The 22448-nt window shown below is 38.4% G+C and overlaps 1 protein-coding gene across 1 annotated transcript in view; it reads right to left on the bottom strand.

The window, feature by feature from the left end:
- Positions 1–1321: 1321 nt before the first annotated feature.
- Positions 1322–22448, bottom strand: part of LOC119820333 (vomeronasal type-2 receptor 116-like) — a 52346-nt gene continuing 31219 nt past the window's right edge. The window contains exons 6-7 of the mRNA XM_038338525.1: positions 3429–3436; positions 1322–2227 (exon numbers count right to left, since the gene is read on the bottom strand). Of these exons, the coding sequence (XP_038194453.1) occupies positions 1322–2227; positions 3429–3436 (914 nt within the window). The remainder of the gene's footprint in view (positions 2228–3428; positions 3437–22448) is intronic.

Raw genomic sequence — 22448 nt, 5'->3', positions numbered from 1 at the left:
AATAAGAAGATGAAACTAATGGGCATGGGCCAGGCAGTGTTTAAATGAATATAATTTGTGTGTTGTTATTTTGGGGCATAAGCTAGCCAGACATGCAGGAGCCTGGCGGGACAAAAACAGGACTGCCCGCCTCTTCACTACATATATATATATATATATATATATATATATATATATATATATATGTATATATGTATATATATGCATATGTATATGTATTATTTTATATATAATATATATCCCATATTTCAACCTACAAGTTTTTAACATATATATTATGGGGTCCAAGTTAACTTCTTAAGGGATTTCTGAATGTGCAAGTATATGGGTCTAATTCTCATACATTTTCTTTGGCTCTTTTTCTTACTCTTCCCCATTTTTGTCAATTTGAATGCATTAGTTTTTCTTTACCTTAGTATATTACTATCCCATAGAAATGTGATTGATTTCCAATGAGAGATAGAAATGGGTGGATAGAAGGAGTTATGGGAGGAATTGGGGGGAATAGAGGAAAGGGAAAATATAATCAGAAGATATTATGTGTAAAAATCTATTTTCAATAAAGTAAAAATAAAAGAAATCCAGTGTTCCACCATAGTGCTTTGTAAAACTAAATTTATAAAGTTCATTTAATTTCATTTATGTATATGTGTGCTTTTTGATTGTGTTACAATATGAACATCTTAGTGTAGATATTCTTGTAAGCCAGAAGAGGGCACCTGATTCATTGGTGTTATTGTGATAGGTGCTTGTGAATTGCAAGCTTTGTGCAATGGGTAGTGCACTCATCTCTGAAGAAGCCATACATTATTTTAAATTCTGATACATCTCTCCATCTTCTCAATATTCTTTCTGTCTATATGTCAAAACTTACCCCTCCTTCCTAAGTTCTACTCCTCTAACTCATAGGATGAAATAGGATTTGGTTGTCTTCCCCTACAGAAAGTAGTTTCATAATCTTCAAACATTTATTCACTCTATTACAAATTTTCTGTATTTTCTCTTATGCTAAAAGTCACAGATTCACTCAGATATTAAAAGAATTACTCAGAGTTTATTTCAAATATTATTGTGCACTAGAAAAAGAAAGGGACATACCTACTCTGCACCAATGTCCAAAAACTAGGTCTTATAAAATATGTGGCTGAGAGTAAGATTATAGGTCACAATGTACAAAAAAGTAGTATACATGACACTTCTGGATACCATCATTAGAAGAAACAATAAGAACCATAAACTATTATAGCATCTTGCATTGTATCATAATGGGTGGTTTTTTACCGACACTACAGTGGTCAGTTGCAGTTTATGAAATGTGTGTTCAAGAAGATGTTGTCTTTCTTAGCTTAGGAAGAAAATTTCTTTCCGGCTTTAGCAAAATTATGTAGCATTTGGGGATAAAGATGCATCCCAGTACACCTGCACTGGAAGCTAAAATGGAAAAGACCTCCAAAATCACCATGACCTTGCCCTTGGTGCTGTGGTAGACAGGGAGGAAAGTGATCCAGACACTGCAGAACAGAAACATGCTGAAGGTCAGCATCTTAGCTTCATTGAATGTGTCAGGAAGATTTCTGGCCAAAAAAGCCACAATGAAACTCCCTAAGGCAAGGAAACCATGGTATCCCAACACACAGTAGAATGCAGTAACTGAGCCCTTGTTGCACACAATGATGATTTGGCCATGCTCAGAGTATGCATCAGTGTCAATAAAGGGTGGAGAAAATCGCAACCATATTGCACATAGAATAATTTGGATGAAAAGACAAATAGTAATGATGTACTTGGGTGCCTGTGAAAGTAAGAAGAAGTTCATTCTTCTTCCAGGGACTGTGACTTTAAAAGCAAGCAACACAGTCACTGTTTTGGCCAATACAGTAGAAACAGCCACAGTGAATACAACTCCAAATGTGATTTGCTGCATGACACAGGTAGATGAGTTGGGATGCCCAATGAAGAGCAAAGTGCACAGGAAACAAAAGATGAGTGATATAAGCAGGATGTAGCTGAGATTCTGGTTGTTGGCCTTCACAATGGGAGTGTCATGATGCTTCAGAAAGACTCCCAGAACAACAGCTGTGAATGCTGAGAAGCACAAGGCCATTAAGGCAAGAGCCATCCCCAAGGGTTCTTTGTAGTCCAGAAAGATCACAGATTTTTTAATGCACTGGTTCTGTTCTCTATTGGCATACTGGTCATCTGGACACCTCACACATTTATCCCACATCTGATAGAGAAAGGAAAGTATGATTAGTGCAACTGTAGCCATTTATTGACAGGATAGTTTGATTAAACTTGTGAAGAAGCACTGCAGTATTTGCATTTGTTGCTGAGAATGCAGTTAAGAGACATTACTGCATAGTAATGTTTTTATTTCATATATTCATTATTATTTTTTATGGGAAATGAAATCAACAAATCATTATTTTATCTATTTTATTGTGTGTTGGTGATAATATTTGTTATGTTATCAGAGAGCACAGATATTTTCAGTATATTCTGAAGGCTATGATGAAAGACTGAAACTGATGAATGACAGAGGGTAAAATCATTAAACATTATATTACACAGAGTGTATTTTGAAGTCTCAGACCTCGTGAATGCAGTGTCTGGTGAGATTTTGTCTGTTTTACAAATGGTCCTCCTCTATTGTAGATTGAGACTGTGTCTTCACTGGAACAAGACATGTGATCTGTCTTTTTTTTGTTTGAATTCAACAACCCAAATGCATTGACATAGAAATGACACTTAACACAATCTGTAGAAGTCTTGGACTCTGTACATCACGTGACAAGACCAAGTTCTCAATAAAATGAGTTAGATTTGCCAGAGTAGACAATGGGCACAGAATAAAGGACAAAGGCAAGAAATAATAAAAATGAGAAGATTAAAACAACAAGAGACAGGAGGAAGAGATCATTTGTCAGGGTAGACAAAGAATTGCCTCTGGATAGAGAGGAGACAGATGTGCTATAGGAAAATAGCAGTTATAAATGTAAAAAAGGAGCCCTATGTTAGGAAGAAGTATTAATTTTGATACAATGGGTTAATTAGAATAGCCAGAAAGGAGTTTTTTTGATAGCTAAATTTCAATATTTTGATAAGTGGGACATTTATAATCAAATCTAAGGAGGAAAGAACTGACCAAATAAGGGAATAGAGGTTGGTGGCTAGCTTTAAGAATATAGAAGCCTCATTATGGTTTCTATTGCTGTGAATAAAAACCATGTAGAGAGTAGCTATTATAAAGGAAATATTTAATTGGGTGTCTTATAGTTTGGAGGCTCAGTCCATAACATCATGGTGTTACATGGTTAAATATGCAGGAAGACATGGTGCTAGAGAAGTAGCTGAGTATTCTATTCTTGATCTACTGGCAACAGGAAATAAACTCTCTCACTGGGTATAACCTAAGACTATAAAAAGACCTCAATATCTGCCTCCACCATGACACACTTCCTCCAGAAGACCATACCTACTCGAAGCATGTCAACCTTCTAACAGGACAATTACTATCACTGTTCAAACTATCACTGAAATCTAATGGTTTTTTAGCAAGGCAAAGGGATTGGGGTAGAAGAACAAGCCTTGCTACAGCCATGTTTGCCATGCCATGCTCAGGCTGGCTAGAGTCCATTGAGTATAAGTATGTTTTCTGTGGTATGTGTATATTATATGTATGTGTCATGTAAAAAGTAACAACAGAGCTTGAATACGAAAGTGATTGGGGAAGTGAAGGTGAGAATGAGAGAAAAAATTTAAAATATTTTTTTTATGTCTTAAAAGGAAAAATATAAACAAACAAATTGTCAATTGTGTCCTTATCTAGCAGTATGGATGCTTTATCCCTGATTATTGATTATAAGAAGCAATATTCCTATCCTGAAGGTAGTATCTCTGCACATACTTAGAATTAAATGTCTATCAGCTCCTTGGAACACCTTTTCCCCTCCCTAATTTTTCATTTATGTCAGACCCAGACTCAGTGAGTGCTCTTGAGTATTAAGTAGATATTGATATAACACCAGGAGCTTGACAAAACAAAAACACTCAAACAAGAATGATAGCACAGAATGTATGACTTGAGGAATAGTGCCCTATTCATATGTTATAAGCTCCTCCATGGGACATATAAGAAACATGATTGCAAGTTTTCTGAATCATTGGATAACTGCACAAAGTTATGATGTGTTTCTAGATTTTAAGTCTCTTTAAACAATGCATTTATAGACAAATATAATTAGTTAATTTGCTTAATGGACTATAATTTGTCCCAATTGTTAAAAGAATTACTGCTCTTGCAGACAAAACTAGCGTCAGTTGACAGCATTCATGTTCATGAGTCTCACAATTCTTTGTTACTCTAACTACATGGGCTTGGAAGCCTCGTATATGCACATACAATTGTGTACAAATAATTAGTCATCTCACATATATAAGCATATTTGAAAACTAATGAAAATATTTTGGTTTAGGTAAGATCAATGGTGATGTGGCAAATTGTGTTGACTCCCTATGAAGGCCTTACACTGTCAGAAGAGTGGATGGGAATGGATTTGAGAGAACATGGGGGGAAGCCAGAAGGAGGGGAGGAAGAAGATTGACATGAAAAGTAAAGAAAGGCCAGGTAATCAATTTAAAATACACCTATAAACTGCAAAGGAAAGAGAAGTTTCCATCAAAACCTACCAACCAAATATATACCCAGGGCCAAATGAATTTGTGCAGACTTCTACCAGAACTTTAAGAAGAGCTAATACCTATACTCTCAAAGTGTTCCACATTATAGAAACAGAAAGAACATTACCAAACTATTTTTTGAGGCTACAGTTACCCTGACACCAAGAAAACAAAATAAAAACACAATCAAGAAAGAGAATTACAGACCAGTCTCAATCATGAGCATGATGCAAAAATACTCAATAAAATCTGGCAAACCAAATACAAAAACACATAAAAAATCTACCATAATCAGTCAGTTTTATCCCAGAGATGCAAGTCTGGTTCAACATACAAAAATCTACCAATGTAATCCATCAAATAAATAAACTGAAAGAAAAAGGCCACATGATCATTTCATTAGGTACTGAGAAAGCATTGAACAAAATCCAGCACCCTTCATGAAAAGATCTTAAAGAGATCAGGGATATAAGGAACATATCTAAATGTAATAAAAGCAAAATATAACAAGCCAACAGCTAACATCAAATTAAATGGAAAGAAACTCAAAACAATTCCACTAAAATCAGAAACAAGACAAGTCTGTCCACTCTTTCCATGTCTCTTCAATATAGTACTTGAAGTTTTGGCTATAGCAATAAGACAAAAAAAGGTGATTGAAGGAATTTAATTTGGAAAGGAAGAAGTCAAACTTTCATTATTTGCAGATGATATGATAGTATAAATAAGAGACCCCTAAATCTCTAGCAGAGAACACCTACAGCTGATAAATACCTTCAGTGATGTGGCAGGATAAAAGATCAGCTCAAAAAAATCAGCAGCCCTCCTATATACAATGATAATAAAGCTAAGAGGGAAATCAGAGAAACATCAACTTTCATAATAGCCACAAATAACATAAAATATCTTGGGGGAAACTGATGGAGGAGTGTCTATGTGTTACTTTCATTATTAATAAAGATACTGCCTTGGCCCTTTAAGAGAACAGAAAATTAGGTAGGCAGAATAGACAGAACAGAATGCTGGGAGAGTTGGGGAGACGCTTCAGGCAGTCGCCATAGTGAGTCTCCATGCTTCTCCTCTCCGAGATGGACGCAGGTTAAGATCTCTCCTGGTAAGCCACACCTCGTAGTGCTACACAGAATACTAAATATGGGTTAAAGGAAGATGTGAGAATAGCATAATCCAAGAGCTACAGATAATGGGCCAGGCATTGATTTAAAAGAATACAGTTTCCGTGTAATTATTTTAGGCAAAGCTAGCTGGGTGGCAGGACACAGCCTGCTGCTTCTTTCTACAGATAACTCTAATCAAAGAAGTGAGAGACATATTTGACAAGAACTTTAAGTCTTTGAAGAAAGAAATTGAAGAAGATAATAGAAAATGAAAAGATCTTTCATGCTCTCGGATAGGTAGGATCAACATAGTAAAAATGACAATTATACCAAAAACAATCTACAGATTCAATGCAATCTCCATTAAAATACCAACATAATTTTTACAAACTTTGAAAGAACAATAATGAACTTTATATGGAAATACAAAAAACTCAGGATATCCAAAACAATCCTGTACAATAAAGGAAGTCCCAGAGATATCACCATCCCTGACATCTCTCTATTACAGAGCTACAGTAATAAAAACAGCTTGGTACTGACATAAAAACATTGAGGTTGACCAGTGGAATTGACCTGCAGACCCCGATATTAATCCACATACCTATGAACACCTGATTTTGACAAAGAAGCTAAAATTATACAATGAAAAAGTATCTTCAACAAATAATGCTGGAATGTCATCATGTAGAAGAAAGAAAATAGATCCATATCTATCACCATACACAAAACTCAGTCCAAATGGATTAAAAGACCTGGATAAATCTGACCACACTAAACCTTATAGAAAAGAAGTTGGGACATAGTCTTCAATGCATGGGCACAAGACTCCACTTCTAAATATAACCCCAGGAGCACAGACACTAAGGGCAACAATAAATAAATGGGACCTCCTAAAACTGAAGAAGCTTCTGTAAAGCAAAGGAACAGTCAACAAAACAAAAGGCAGCCTACTGAATGGGGAAAAGATCTTCACCTACCCCCATGTCAAACAATGAACTGAACTCCAAATATATAAAGAACCCAAAAAATTATAAATCAAATTCTAAATAACCCAATTAAATGGTGTACAGAACAAAGAAAGAATTCTTAAGAATCTCAAATGGTACTTAGAAAATTTTCAACATTCTAGCCATAAGGGAAATACAAATCAAATTCACTCTAAAATACCATCTTAACACCTGTCAGAATGGCTGAGATCAATATCACTAATGACAGCTTATGCTGGACATGATGTGAGAGTAAGGGGAACACTTCCATTGCTGGTGGTAATGTAAACTTGTACAACTGCTTGGAAATCAGTATGGTGGTTTCTAGATAACTGAGAATCAAACTACCTCAGGATCCAGCAATACTATTCTTTGGGCATATACTCAAAGAGATGCTCAATCATACTACAAAAGCATTTGTTCAGCTATGTTCATAGCAGCATTATTTGTATAGCCAGAACTCAGAAGCAACCTAGCTGCCCCTCAACTGAGAATGGATAAGAAAATGTGGCACATTTATACATTAGAGTACTACGCAGGGATACAAAAATGACATTTTTAATTTTGCATGCAAGTGGATGAATTAGAAAACACTATCCTGAATGAGGTAATCCAGACCCAAAAAAGATGAATATGGTATCTACTAACTCATAATTTGATACTAGATATAAACAAAGGACATTCAGCCTTGATGAAGCTAAGTAATAAGGTGAACCCTAAGAAAAACATATAGATCCACCTGGAAAGTAAAAACAGACAAGATTGCTTCACAAAATTGGAGCATGGGGGTTTGGGAGAAGGGAGGGTGGAAAGGAAGAGGAAGGAGAGAGGGGGGGGAGTAGGGGGAGTTAGGAGAACTTGAGGGAATGGGATCGTTGAGAAGGAGGAAGTACAAAGATGCGAGAAAGAAAAGAGATATTTTATTGAGGGAGCCATTGTAGTATTAGCAAACAAATATGACTATAGAGAAATTCCCAGGAATCCACAGGATGACTGCCTCTAAGACCCTAAGCAATATAGGAGAGGGGGTCCAATCTTGACATTGACATGTAGTCAGACCAATGAATATATTAAATATCATCATAGAACCTTCATCCAGCAACTGATGGAAACAGAGGCAGAGACCTGCATCACAGCACTGGACTGAGCTCCCAAAGTCCAGTTGAAGAGTAGAATGTATGGGAATATGAGAAAGAGAACATGAGCATGACAATGATGGGTATAACCCACCGAAAGATTCTGAGTTAATGAGAACTTACCTACTCACAGCCAGACTGGAAAGGAACAAGCATAGGAACAAACTAATCCCTCTGAATGGTGGTTGACAGTTGCATGGCTGGGAAGAATGAGGGGCCACTTACAGTGGTATCAGGATTATTTCTACTGCACTTATTGGCTTTTTGGTTACCTATTCTCTTTAGATGATACCCTTGCTCAGCCTAGAAATAGTTGGGAGGGCCTTGGTCCTTCTGACAATTGGCCTTACCCTCTTTGAGAACTGAATGGTAGTGGGGTGGGAGGGGTATGTGGAGGGAATGGGAGGAGGAAGAAAGTGGGAACATGGACTAGTACGCACAAGGAAAAAAGAAAGTTTTGTTTTTCTTTTTAAAAAATAGTAAATTAAAAAAGAAAAAAGATTTAATAAAGATAAAATGTTAAAAATATTTTTGTATAATTATTGCAGTTTTATTGTTGTAAATGTCCTTTATTACTCATATTTTTCATATGAAACACAATTTCATTAGAGCTTATTTTTATAATTTGGAGTTTGTTGTATGTGGGAATGCATAGAAATTAGAACCACAGCCCTTTCTACTTATGGATTCTGGGGATAAGCTTATTTCGGCTTTAGTAGCAAGAAATTTAACTTTTGTACCATCTTACAACCCCTAAATGACCTTAAAGGACTTTCATTATATAGGATGACAGGCAATAAGAGAGAAATCTATCTAGTTGCCAACTATGTATTATATAACAACTCTAAACAAACAATCAATTGACTAATATGAACTGTGTAAGTGAAAAGACCATTTGGATAAGTGTGGCTAGTTGCTTTCATAGGAAGCCATCTTAATCTTCTATTTGACATTATTAACCATTTCTGCTTTATGTAAAAATACTGTTATAGACCCCCATATTGTCTACATTATGTGCCAACACTAATCCACACTACTGTTTTCAAATCCCATTTTTTTCCTTTTGAAAAATTAGACTAAGCCCAAGCCAGCAACCTCAGCGGGAGGCAGGCCTAAGCAACTGACCTCACACAGAACCAAGCACAAATGACAATTAGGAATACAGAGTGACCACCAGGAGACCCAAGTGACCTCTGGAACACTGAGAAACTTCCTGAGTGACTCCAACTGTCACCCTTACTGTACCACAAGGATCAACCATCTGGGACTTGAATCCACTGTCATCTGGAAGATTGATCACCAGAAACACAGCCAGAATGACATCAATCAGAGGAAAAGATGGGTAGGCAAATTAAGAACACACAACACCACAAAGAGCAATATGACAGAAACAAAAACTAGTGGCTCTACCATACCAAGACCTGAACACACCAATATAGATGAAACAGAAGAAAATGACCTATATATAACTTTAGAGAATGTTTGAGACCATTAAAGAGGAAATAAAAAAATTTCCTTAAAAAAATGGCGGAAAAGACAAATAAAAAATTAGAAGAAATCTGCAAATACTTAATAAAACTAAGGAATAACAATCAAAAAATAAAAGAAATGATTCAAGACTTGAAAACTAAAATGGAGACAATAAAAATTCAAACCAAGGGAATTCTGGATATGGGAAATATGTGAAAATGATCAAGAACCACGAATGCAAGCATAAACAGCAGAATACAAGAGATAGAAGAGAGAAATCTCAAGTGCTGAAGATACAATAGAGGACACAGAAAACATTTAATTTAGCAAAAGCTTAACATAAAATATCCAGGAAATATGGGACACAACGAAAAGACCAAACCTAAGAATAATAAAACTAGAAGAAAGAGAAGAAGTCCAACTCAAAAACACAAAGAATATATTAAACAAAATCATACAAGAAAACTTTCCCAACCTAAAGGAAGGTATGCATATGAAGATAAAAGAAGCTTATAGAACATCAAATAGACTGGACTAAAAGGTCCCCTCACCATATAATCAAAGTACTATACATCCAGAATGAAGAAATAATATTTAATATCAAGAACTGAAACGAAAAGGTCAAATAAGATATAAAGGTAGATTTATCAGAATTACACCTGACTTCCCTATGGAAACAATGAAAGCCAGAAGGTCTCAGTAAAGCATTATGCAGACATTAAGAGACCATGGATGCCAGCCAAGACTACTATACCCAGCAAAATTTTAAACCACCATAGATGGACAAAACAAAAAAATTCCATAACAGAATCAGATTTAAATAATAGCTAACCATAATCCCAGCCCTACATAAAGTACTAGAAGGAAAACTCCAGCACAAGGAAGTTACCTACATCTACAAAAACACAGACCATAGATGATCTCACAATAACAAATCCCAAAGAATGGAAAAACACACACAATAACATCACTGACAATGAAAATTAAAATAACAGGACCTAACAATTACTGGTTATAAATATCCCTTAATATAAATGGATTCAACTCACTTATAAAAAGACACAGTCTAATCCCCTGATGCCCTACACTTCCTAGTCTTCCGTTTGGGGCTAGTCTCCCTGGCTATTGCCTCTCTCTTCCTAGCCTACCCAGCCTGCACCCAGAAAAACCGTCCCTTCTTCCTCCTCTCTTTGGGTCCATAACATCTCCATCTCAGCCCAATCAGGGTGCTGGGACTGCATAGGGAGTGCAACTGGCAAGTGGGAATTTCTTTGTTTCAATAGCCTGCCTGCAGCAAGGTAGGCCCTCTCCGAACTACCTGGCCAGCAAAGACACCGGATATTAGTACCAGAAGACACATCTGGGAACAAAGACACTGGATCTTAATACCAGAAGACACATCTGGGAGGCCTCCCTCGGCTACCAGGAATCCCTGATTCAGTGCTGTAGAGTTCAATCTGGACAGCCTTCCCTAGCATATTCAAGTGTCCTGACCCTGTACCAAGGCCACCTACCCAGAGGGGTGAGAGGCTGCCCTCCAGGCAGGTCTGAGGATCCCGGCAAGGGAGTGCTGGCTCCTTCAGATTGTGCTGCAAGGAATAGCTCCTGCTCCGGCACTGAGGAGATCCACCCAGATTCAGTAAGAGCAAAGATTGGACAAAGTCACCAAGTCTCTCCTAGCTTCATTTGAAGGAAGAGAGGGGCAGGCTCCAATGCAAGAACTCCTCCAACATCCCGAAAGGCAATATGACATCACCAGAATCCAGGCATCCCAAAACAACAAGAATTGAACACCCTACTCCAGAAGAAATAGAAGAAATCGACCTTAAACAGTACTTTATGAAAATAATAGAGGACTTTAAACAGGAGGTAAAACACTGCCATAAAGAAATGGAGATGACAAACAAAAAGGTAGGTGAAATAAATAAATCTCTAAAAGATACCCAAGAAAAACAAGAAAAAGCAATCAAACAGGTTAGGGAAACAGTACAAGACCTGAAAAATGAAATGGAGGTAATAAAGAATACACAATCCGAGGGAAGACTGGAAATGGAAATTCTGAGAAAACGAACAGAAACTACAGAGACAAGTATTACCAACAGAATACAAGAGAAGGAAGAAAGAATCTCAGAATCTGAAGATACTATAGAGGAAATAAACTCACAGATTAAAGAACAAAACAAATCCAACAAATTCTTAACACAAAACTCCAGGAAATCTGGGACAAACATGAAAACACCAAACCTTGGAATAATTGGGGTAGAAGAAGGAGAAGAATTACAACTCAAAGGCCCAGAAAATATATTCAACAAAATTATAGAAGAAATATCCACAAACTAAAGAGGATATTCCTATGAGGTACAAGAGGCCTACAGAACAACAAATAGACTGGATCAAAGAAAGCATCCCACACCATATAATAATCAAAATACAAAACATGCAGAATAAAGAACAGATATTAAGAGCTGCAAGGAAAAGGTCAAGTAACATATAAAGGGAAACCTATCAGAATTACACCTGACTTCTCAATGGAAACCATGAAAGCCAGAAGGTCTTGATAGATGTGCTAACAGACACTAATGAAGGTGCGTGGTTGATTGCAGTTATGATTCACCAGACTAGCTTTAATATATATATAATTCAGTTTTAATAAGGAAAGAAAGGGACTTACAAATCCAAGGTTCCAGCGAGGAGCACAGGACAAACAAAGAGCAGGTGGGCCACGGCCCTCAAAGATTTTATAAGTCAATATTAGCCTAAGGGGGACACGCCTTTGGCCAAAGGGGGACACGCCCTCTTACAAAAACAAGGTGATTGGCTAGGCTTCCCCTTCACACTAAGGGAACATGGATGCAAGCACAAACTAATATACCCAGCAAAGGTTACATTCACCATCGATGGAGAAAACAAGATATTCCAGGACAAAAACAGATTTAAACAATACGTAGCCAAAATCCAGCCTTGCAGAAAGTAATAGAAGTAAAATCACAAACCAAGGAGTCCAACACGCCCACAATAACTCAGACATCTAGCGACCCTTCACCAGCACAACTAGAACAGGGAAACACACAAACTCTACTACAAAAAAAGGACCAGAGTTAACAACCACTGGTCATTAATATCAATGAATATCAACGGAATCAATTCACCTATAAAAAGCCACAGGCTAAGAATTGGATATGAAAACAGGATCCAACATTCTGCTGTTTACAAGAAACACACAACTCACCACAAGACAGACATCTACTCAGAGTAAAGGGTTGCAAAAGGTTATCAAGCAAACGTTCCTAAGAACGAAGCAGGTGCGGCCATACTAATTCTAACAAAGTTGACTTCAAACTAAAATCAATCAGAAGAGATGGAAAGAGACCACTTTATACTCATAACAGGAAAATCCATCAGAATGAAAGTCTCAATCTGAATATCTATGCCTCCTAATATAAAAAGCACCCACTTTTGTAAAAGAAACACTACCAAGAACTCAATGGCAGCCATCAAACCACAACACTAATAGTAGGAGGACTCCACCCTCCTCTCCTCAGCATGGAACAGGTCAAATCAGACAGATCCTAACAGACAATAAAAAGACTTAATGGAGGTCATGAACCAAATGGACTTAACAGACATCTATAGATCATTCCACCCAAATAGGAAAGAAGATAAACCTTCTTCTCTGCAGGCTCATGGAACCTTTTCAAAATTGACCACATACCTTGGTAACAAAGCAAAACTTCCACAGTTACAAAAAAATATTAGTAACCACCTGCATGTTAGGGGATGACCATGGATTAAATTAGAATTCAACAACAATGCTACCCCCAGAAGAGCCTACAAACTCATGGAAACTGAACAGTCAACTACTGAACCACACCTGGGTCAAGGATGAAATAAAGAAAGAAATTAAAGTCTTTCTTGAATTTAATGAAAACAAAGACACATCATATTCAAACCTATGGGACACAATGAAAGCAGTGCTAAGAGGAAAGTTCATAGCACTAAGTGCCCACTTAAAGAAATTGGAAGAAGCACTCATTAGAGAGTTAACAGCTCACCTGAAAGCTCTAGAAAAAAGAAGCAGACTCACCTAGGAGGAGTAGAAGACTGGAAATAATCAAACTGAGGGCAGAAATCAACAAAATAGAAACACAAAAAACAATCCAAAGAATCAATGAAACAAAAAGCTGATTCTTTGAGAAAATCAACAAGACTGACAAACCCTTAGCCAAACTAATCAAATGGAAGAGAGAGAACATGCAAATTAATAAGATCAGAAATGAAAAAGGGGATATAACCACAGACACAGAAGAAATTTAGAGAATCATTAGATATCACTACAAAAGCCTGTATGCCACAAAATTGGAAAATGTAAAAGAAATGGACAGTTTTTTTAGATAAGTACCATATACCAAAGTTAAACCAGGACCAGGTAAATGCTCTAAATAGTCATGTTAGAGGCGAAGAATTAGAAACTGTTATCAAGCTCCCCCCATTCTCCCCTTCACACTTTTCTCTCCCCATCTTCCCTTGGCCCAGTCTTGCCCAACCCTCAAGTTCCTAATTTTGCCTGGCGATCGTGTCTACTTCCAATATCCAGGAGGATTACTATATCTTTTTTTGGGAGTTCACCTTCTTATTATCTTCTCAAGGATCCCAAATTTATAGGTTCGATGTCCTTTAATTATGGCTAGAAACCGATTATGAGTGAGTACATCCCATGTTCATCTTTTTGGGTCTGGGTTACCTCACTCAGAATAGTGTTTTCTATTTCCATCCATTTGCCTGCAAAATTCAAGATGTCATTGTTTTTTACCGCTGAGTAGTATTCTAGCATGTATATATTCCACAGTTTCTTCATCCATTCTTCCACTGAAGGGCATCTAGGTTGTTTCCAGGATCTGGCTATTACAAATAATGCTGCTATGAACATAGATGAGCATATGCTTTTGTTGTATGATTGGGCATCTTTTGGGTAGATTCCCAATAGTGGAATTGCTGGGTCCTGGGGTAGGTTGATCCCGAATTTCCTGAGAAACCGCCACACTGCTTTCCAAAGTGGTTGCACAAGTGTGCATTCCCACCAGCAATGGATGAGTGTACCCCTTACCCCACAACCTCTCCAGCAAAGGTTATTATTGGTGTTTTGGATTTTAGCCAATCTGACAGGTGTAAGATGATATCTCAAAGTTGTTTTGATTTGCATTTCCCTGATAGCTAGGGAGGTTGAGCATGACCTTAAGTGTCTTTTGGCCATTCGAACTTCTTCTGTTGAGAATTCTCTGTTCAGTTCAGCGCCCCATTTTTTAATTGGGTTAATTGGCATTTTACCGTCTAGTCTCTTGAGTTCCTTATATATTTTAGAGATCAGACCTTTGTCAGTTGCAGGGTTGGTGAAGATCTTTTCCCAGTCAGTAGGCTGCCTTTGTGTCTTAGTGACAATGTCCTTTGCTTTACAGAAGCTGCTCAACTTCAGGAGGTCCCATTTATTCAATGTTGCCCTTAAAGTCTGTGCAGCTGGGGTTATGCGTAGGAAACGGTTCCCTGTGCCCATTTGTTGTAGAGTACTTCCCACTTTCTCCTCTATCAAGCTCAATGTGTTCAAATTAATATTGAGGTTTTTAATCCATTTGGACTTGAGTTTTGTGCATGGTGATAGATATGGATCTACTTTCATTCTTCTACAGGTTGACATCCAGTTATGCCAGTACCATTTGTTGAAGATGCCCTCTTTCTTCCACTGTGTACTTTTGGCTCCTTTATCAAAAATCAGGTGTTCATAGGTTTGTGGTTTAAGATCCGGGTCTTCTATACAATTCCATTGGTCAACTTCTCTGTTTTTATGCCAATACCAAGCTGTTTTCAATACTGTAGCTTTGTAATAGAGTTTGAAGTCAGGGATGGTAATGCCTCCAGAAGTACCTTTATTGTATAAGATTTTTTTGGCTATCCTGGGTTTCTTGTTTTTCCATATAAAGTTGATTATTGTCCTCTCAATCTCTGTGAAGAATTTTAATGGGACCTTGATTGGGATTGCATTGAATCTATAGATTGCTTTTGGTAGAATTGCCATTTTTACTATGTTGATCCTCCCAATCCACGAGCAGGGGAGATCCTTCCATTTTCTGGTATCCTCTTCAATTTCTTTCTTCAAAGACTTAAAGTTCTTGTCAAATAAATCCTTCACTTCCTTGGTTAGAGATACTCCCAGATATCTTATGCTATTTGTGGCTATTGTGAAAGGTGATACTTCTCTGATTTCCCTCTCTGCTTCCTTATCCTTTGTGTATAGGAGGGCGACTGATTTTTTGGAGTTGATCTTGTAACCTGCCACGTTACGGGTGCTTGGGATATAGGAAGGGTGGATATGGGAGCAGGGAAGCATATATCTTAATTTAAGGAGCTACCTGAGGGTTGTCAAGGGACTTGACCCTAGAGGGGTTCCCAGGTTTCCAGGGAGACGCCCTCAGTTAGTTACTTGGGCAGCTGAGGAGAGGGAGCCTGAAAAGGCCAGTTCCTATAGCCATACTGATGAATTTCTTGCATATCACCATAGAACCTCCACCTGACGATAGATGAAGAAAATGACAGAGCCCCACATTGGAGCACCGGACTGAGCTCCCAAGGTCCTGATGAGGAGCAGAAGGAGAGAGAACATGAGAAAGAAAGTCAGGACTGTGAGGGAACCTCCAGCTGGCGACAGATGGGTAAGGTGACTGAGCCCCACATTGGAGCACTGGACTGAGCTCCCAAGGTCCTGATGAGGAGCAGAAGGAGCGAGAACATGAGGGAGAAAGTCAGGAACGAGAGGGGTGCGCCCACTCATGGAGACGGTGGGACAGAACTAATGGGAGATCACCAACTCCAGTTGGAATGGGACTGATGGATCAGGCGACCAAACCTGTCTCTCTGAATGTGGCCAACAGCGGGGGCTGACTGAGAAGCAAAGGACAATGGCTCTGGGCTCTGATTCTTCTGCATGGATGGGCTCTGTGGGAGCCTTTTCAGCTTGGTCAATCACCTTCCTGGACCTGGGGGGGTTGGGAGGACCTTGGTCTTAGCATAGAGTGGGGAACCCTGATGGCTCCTTGGCCTTGAGAGGGAGGGAGGGGAGGTATGGGTGGAGGGGAGGGGAGGGAAGGGGGAGGAGGAGGGGAGGGAGGGGGGAGGAGGAGGGAAGGAGATGGAAATTTTTAAATATAAAAAAAAATAAACCATGAGAAAAAAAATAAAAGAATACAAAAAAAAAAAAAAAGAAACTGTTATCAAAAACCTACCTACCAAAAAGCGCCCAGGACCAGATCGTTTCAATGCGGAATTCTACCAGAACTTCCAAGAAGACCTAATACCTATAGTCCTTAAGGTATTTCATAATATAGAAACAGAAGAGTCATTGCCCAAATCCTTTTATGAAGCTACGGTTACCCTGATACCTAAACCACACAACCACTCAACCAAGAAAGAGAATTACAGGCCAATCTCATGCATGAACATTGATGCAAAAATTCCCAATAAAATACTGGCAAACTGAATCCAGGAACACATTAGAATAATTATTCATTACTATCAAATAGGCTTCATCCTAGAGTTGCAGGGGTGGTTCAACATGCGAAAATCTATCAATGTAATCCATCATATAAATAAACTGAAGGATAAAAACCATATGAACATCTCATTAGATGCTGAAAAATCATTGGACAAAATTCAACACCTTTTTATGATAAAGATCTTTGGAGAGATTAGGGATACAAGGCTCATTCCTAAATATAATAAAGGCTATCAACAGCAAGCCGACAGCTAACATCAAATTAAACAGAGAGAAACTCAAGGACATCCCACTAAATCAGGAACATGACAAGACTGTCCTCTCCTTATCTCTTCAATATAGTGCTTGAAGTTCTAGCAATAGCAATAAGACAACATAAGGGGATCAAGGGGATTCGAATTGGAAAGGAAGAAGTTAAACTTTCATTATTTGCTGATGATATGATAGTGTACATAATCGACCCGAAAAACTCCACCAAAGAACTCCTTCAGCTGATAAACTCCTTCAGAATTGTGGCAGGATACAAGATCAACTCCAAAAAATCAGTTGTCCTCCTATACACAAAGGATAAGGAAGCAGAGCAGGAAATCAGAGAAGTATCACCTTTCACGATAGCCAAAAATAGCATAAAATATCTTGGGGTAACTCTAACCAAGGAGGTGAAGGATTTATTTGACAAGAACTTTAAGTATTTGAAGAAAGAAATTGAAGAGGATACCAGAAAATGTAAGGATCTCCCTTGCTCTTGAATTGGGAGGATCAACATAGTAAAAATGGCTATTCTACCAAAAGCAATCTATAGATTCAATGCAATCCCCATCAAGGTCCCATCAAAATTCTTCACAGATCTTGAGAGGATAATAATCAACTGTATATGGAAGAACAGGAAACCCAGGATAACCAAAACAATCATATACAATAAAGGAACTTCTTCAGCCATTACCATCCCTGACTTCAAACTCTATGACAGAGCTACTGTATTGAAAACAGCTTGGTATTGGCATAAAAACAGAGAAGTTGACCAATGAAATTGAATATAAGACCCTAATCTTAACCCACAAACCTATGAACAGCTGATTTTTGATAAAGGAGCCAAAAGTACACAATGGAAGAAAGAGGGCATCTTCAACAAATGGTGCTGGCATAACTGGATGTCAACCTGTAGAAGAATGAAAGTAGATTCATATCTATCACCATGCACAAAACTCAAGTCCAAATGGATTAAAGACCTCAATATTAATCTGAACACACTGAGCCTGATAGAGGAGAAAGTGGGAAGTACTCTACAACATATGAGCACAGCAGACCGTTTCCTATGTATAACCCCAGCAGCACAGACATTAAGGGCAACATTGAATAAATGGGACCTCCTGAAGCTGAGCAGCTTCTGTAAAGCAAAGGACACTGTCACTAAGACACAAAGGCAGCCAACTGACTGGGAAAAGATCTTCACCAACCCTGCAACTGACAAAGGTCTGATCTCTAAAACATATAAGGAACTCAAGAGACTAGACTTCAAAATGCTAATTAACCCATTTAGAAAATGGGGCGCTGAACTGAACAGAGAATTCTCAACAGAAGAAGTTCAAATGGCCAAAAGACACTTAACGTCATGCTCAACCTCCTTAGTAATCAGGAAAATGCAAATCAAAACAACGTTGAGATACCATCTTACACCTGTCAGATTGGCTAAAATCAAAAACACCAATGATAGCCTTTGCTGGAGAGGTTGTGGAGTAAGGGGTATACTCATCCATTGTTGGTGGGAATGTACACTTGTGCAACCACTTTGGAAAGCAGTGTGGCGGTTTCTCAGGAAATTAGGGAACAACCTACCCCAGTACCCAGCTATTTCACTTTTGGAAATTTACCCAAGAGATGCCCAATCATACTACAAAAGCATTTGTTCAACTATGTTCATAGCAGCATTATTTGTTATAGCCAGAACCTGGAAACAACCTAGATGCCCTTCATTGGAATAATGGATAAAGAAACTGTGGAATATATACATATTAGAGTACTACTCAGCGATAAAAAACAATGACATCTTGAATTTTGCATGCAAATGGATGGAAATAGAAAACACTATTCTAAGTGAGGTAACCCAGACCCAAAAAGATGAACATGGGATTTACTCACTCATAATTGGTTTCTAGCCATAACCAAAGGAAATGGAGCCTATAATTTGTGATCCTTGAGAAATAATAAGAAGGTGAAGCCAAAGAAAAACATATAGTTATCCTCCTGGATATTGGAAGTAGACAAGTTTGCCGGGCAAAAATTGGGAACTTGGGGGTGGGGTGAGATGGGGGCAAGGGGAGATGGGGAGAGAAAAGCATGACGGGGAGGATGGGGAGAACTTGGGGGAATGGGATGGTTGGGACATAGGAAGCGTGGATATGTGATGGAGGATTCTCATAAGCTAATAAACAAACTGCCTTGGCTTTTTGATAGGGCAAAAATTTAGATGAGGTGGAGTAAACAGACAGGAAAAAGTAAGTGAGGTAAATGGCTCAGACAATTGCTCCACCTCTCCTCTCTGGGGCACACTTCCAGCCTCTCCTCAGGAAGAGAGATGCCATGAAGCCAGCCACCAGGTTAGACGTGCTGAATCTTTCTCGGTAAGACACCACTTGAGGTGTTACACAGATTATTAGATATGGGTTAGTCAAGATGTGAGTAAGAGGCTGAAACTAATGGAACAGGCAGTGTTTAAATGAATATAGTTTGTGTGTTGATATTTCGGGCATACTGGAGCAGGGCGCCGGGAAGCCAGCCTGCAGCTCGTCACTACAGAATGACGCCAACATAGATCCACAGAAAGCCTGAGAAAGCTTGGGAAAGAATAGAGTAAAGCATGTTTTCTCGGTAGCAGCTATTTTTCGGGTTTGGCTTTGCTTGCTAGAGGTAAGCAAGCGCTCTCATCTAAGAGAGGCTTCATGACTCAGCTTTAGCTGCAAAACCCTGCAGTTCTTTTAAGAGGTCCTGCCACAAAACACTTAAATGGTGTTGATGATGAAAAGCTAAACGTGTAATTTTTGGTTTTCAGCTATAGCAGGAAAAAAGCTGTGCTGTTTTAAAATGCCAGCTTTTCCGGGCGGTGGTGGCGCACACCTTTAATCCCAGCACTTGGGAGGCAGAGGCAGGTGGATCTCTATGAGTTCGAGGCCAGCCTGGTCTACAAGAGCTAGGTCCAGGACAGGCTCTAAAAAAGCTGCAGAGAAACCCTGTCTCGAAAAACCACAAAAAATGAAAAAAAAAAATAAAATGCCAGCTTTCTGGGCTGTCCTGCCAGTGCAAACTCTGACTCTTTGATGCAGGAGGGCCAGCTACAGAGAGAGGACTTGAGTGTTGTCTGTGGACATACTTTTGCAGCTTGCTTGCTGGCAGGGACCTTGAAATGCCATAGAGTTGTGGCAATAAAAATGGCTACCGTGGGTACCTCCGCCATGAGGTTGGAAAGCTAAGGAATGGGCTGGATCTAGCTGTCAAAGTCAGGGCTTTAGTCCTATCAATATTGTTTGGTAAATTAAAGACTCATGTGGTCACAAAAAGAGAGATATACAGTAAAAGAAAGATTCAAAGTCAAAGAAAATGTCTAAATGTTTTACTATGTGTTAAAAATATACGCAGGCTAAAGGTTAAAGTTCTTAAAAGTAAAAAAGAAAAAGAGAATAATGTGGGTGTGATGGTACCCAGCTTTAATCCCAACACTTGAGAGGCAGAAGTAGATTGACCTCTGTGACTTCAAGGTGTGGCAGCACACACCTTTAATCCCAGCACCGAGGAGGCAGAGACAGATGGATCTCTGAGAGTTCAAGGACAGCCTAGTCTGCAGAGTTATTCCAGGACAAAGATATACAGAGAACCTGTCTCAAAAAATAAAAGTAAAAATAAACGAAATAGAGATTAAAATAAAGTCGTATAAGATGGAAAATACACAGAGAATCTTGACACTGTATACTATTATGCTCTCTTTGAATTGTTTGAATGCTGAGGAAGAAGCAACAGCTGCTAAAAGATATTTGTTTATACATGCTGCTGAACTAATCCAAGAAAGATACCTTGAAAATACCTTGACTTCAGGATTTGGATCTAAGGATATGATACTTTGGAAAAGAGATTCTTCTTTCATTTTTACAGAAAATGAGACCCTGTGGATTGCTTCTATCCCAATATGGTATGATAGACCACACCCTCCTGAAAGGTTGCTGTGAACACCTTGAGAAAATTACTTTACCCAACTGATGCCTGAGATGAACCTGGCACACAGGTTACACCATGAAAGATCTGATTAGCAGCGCCCCCATTCAGCAGGAAGCAGTTTGGAGAGAAGTAACTGCACCCATATTTCCAAATATTGTTTATAAATGTTCTTTTACATTTAAAGGGGGGATATGATATAGATATGAATAATTTGCATTGATATGGATTTTGCTTTAGTGATTTAAATTTAAGGTCAATTTTATTTTATGTATATGTATTTCTGATACTGATTAAGGTATTGTGATTGTGTAGTTCATTTTAAAAATGTAATGTATATAGGTTGTTAATGGGTAGTCATCAATAATAGTAAAGCTTGTAGTCATGTTAGTTAGATTTTCTAGATAAACAGAGATATATTTCAGTTAGATAGCATTCCTAATATCTTTCAAAGACTACAGAATATTCCATTTAAATGTTTTAATAACTTAGAGTTTTTCATGACAATGAGACACATTTGTTCCTGGCAGCACCAGCTACTTCAAGAGGAAGATGGGCATCGAAGAGGATACCTACGGAGTTTGATAGCCATTTGGGCAAGAAACTGCTCTTGTCTGGACTGTTGCATAAACTGGACACAGAGAACCCTCAGAGAGAGGAGTGCTGAACTTGCCTAAAGGTGAGATGGTTTTTCGGGGTTCCTGACTCATGAAAGAGTCTATGAGACATTCTGCAGGACACAACAGATACTGACTGAACTGCCTTCGAAATTTCCTGCTTCATGGAAATGTCGCTGGAAACTATGGGCCTGAAGGCTGAAGATGGATGCCCCAATGGTACAGAGGATCTTTGGGTGACTGTCCAGGCAGCAAGATGTCTCTGTGATTTCTAGAGTTTTGGAAGTAGCTTACTTCTTGTTCACCTAGGTAATATTATATCCTTCTGGAGGCTTTGATGGAGTTGAAGAATAGATAGATAGCTATAGTTTTCCTTAGTTATGATAAAAGATAAAGTAGATATAAATACTGTAATTGTAATTCTTACTTGATAACTGTTTTGTTATATGTAATTTTACTACGTTAATGTTAAAGCCTTTCTTTTTAGTTTAAACAGAAAAAGGGGAAATGATGGAGGATTCTCAATGGCTAATAAACAAACTGCCTTGGCTTTTTGATAGGGCAAAATTTGTGTGTTGTTATTTAGGGGCATACACTAGTCAGGCGGCCGAGAGCTGGGCAGCAGGAACATAGCCCGCCGCAGCTCATCACTACAGATATGGGAGCAGGGAAGCATATATCTTAATTAAGGGAGCCAT

This window comes from Arvicola amphibius, chromosome 8 (assembly GCF_903992535.2).
Source record: "Arvicola amphibius chromosome 8, mArvAmp1.2, whole genome shotgun sequence".
Taxonomy (NCBI): domain Eukaryota; kingdom Metazoa; phylum Chordata; class Mammalia; order Rodentia; family Cricetidae; genus Arvicola; species Arvicola amphibius.
This window is presented reverse-complemented; position numbering and strand designations above follow the sequence as displayed.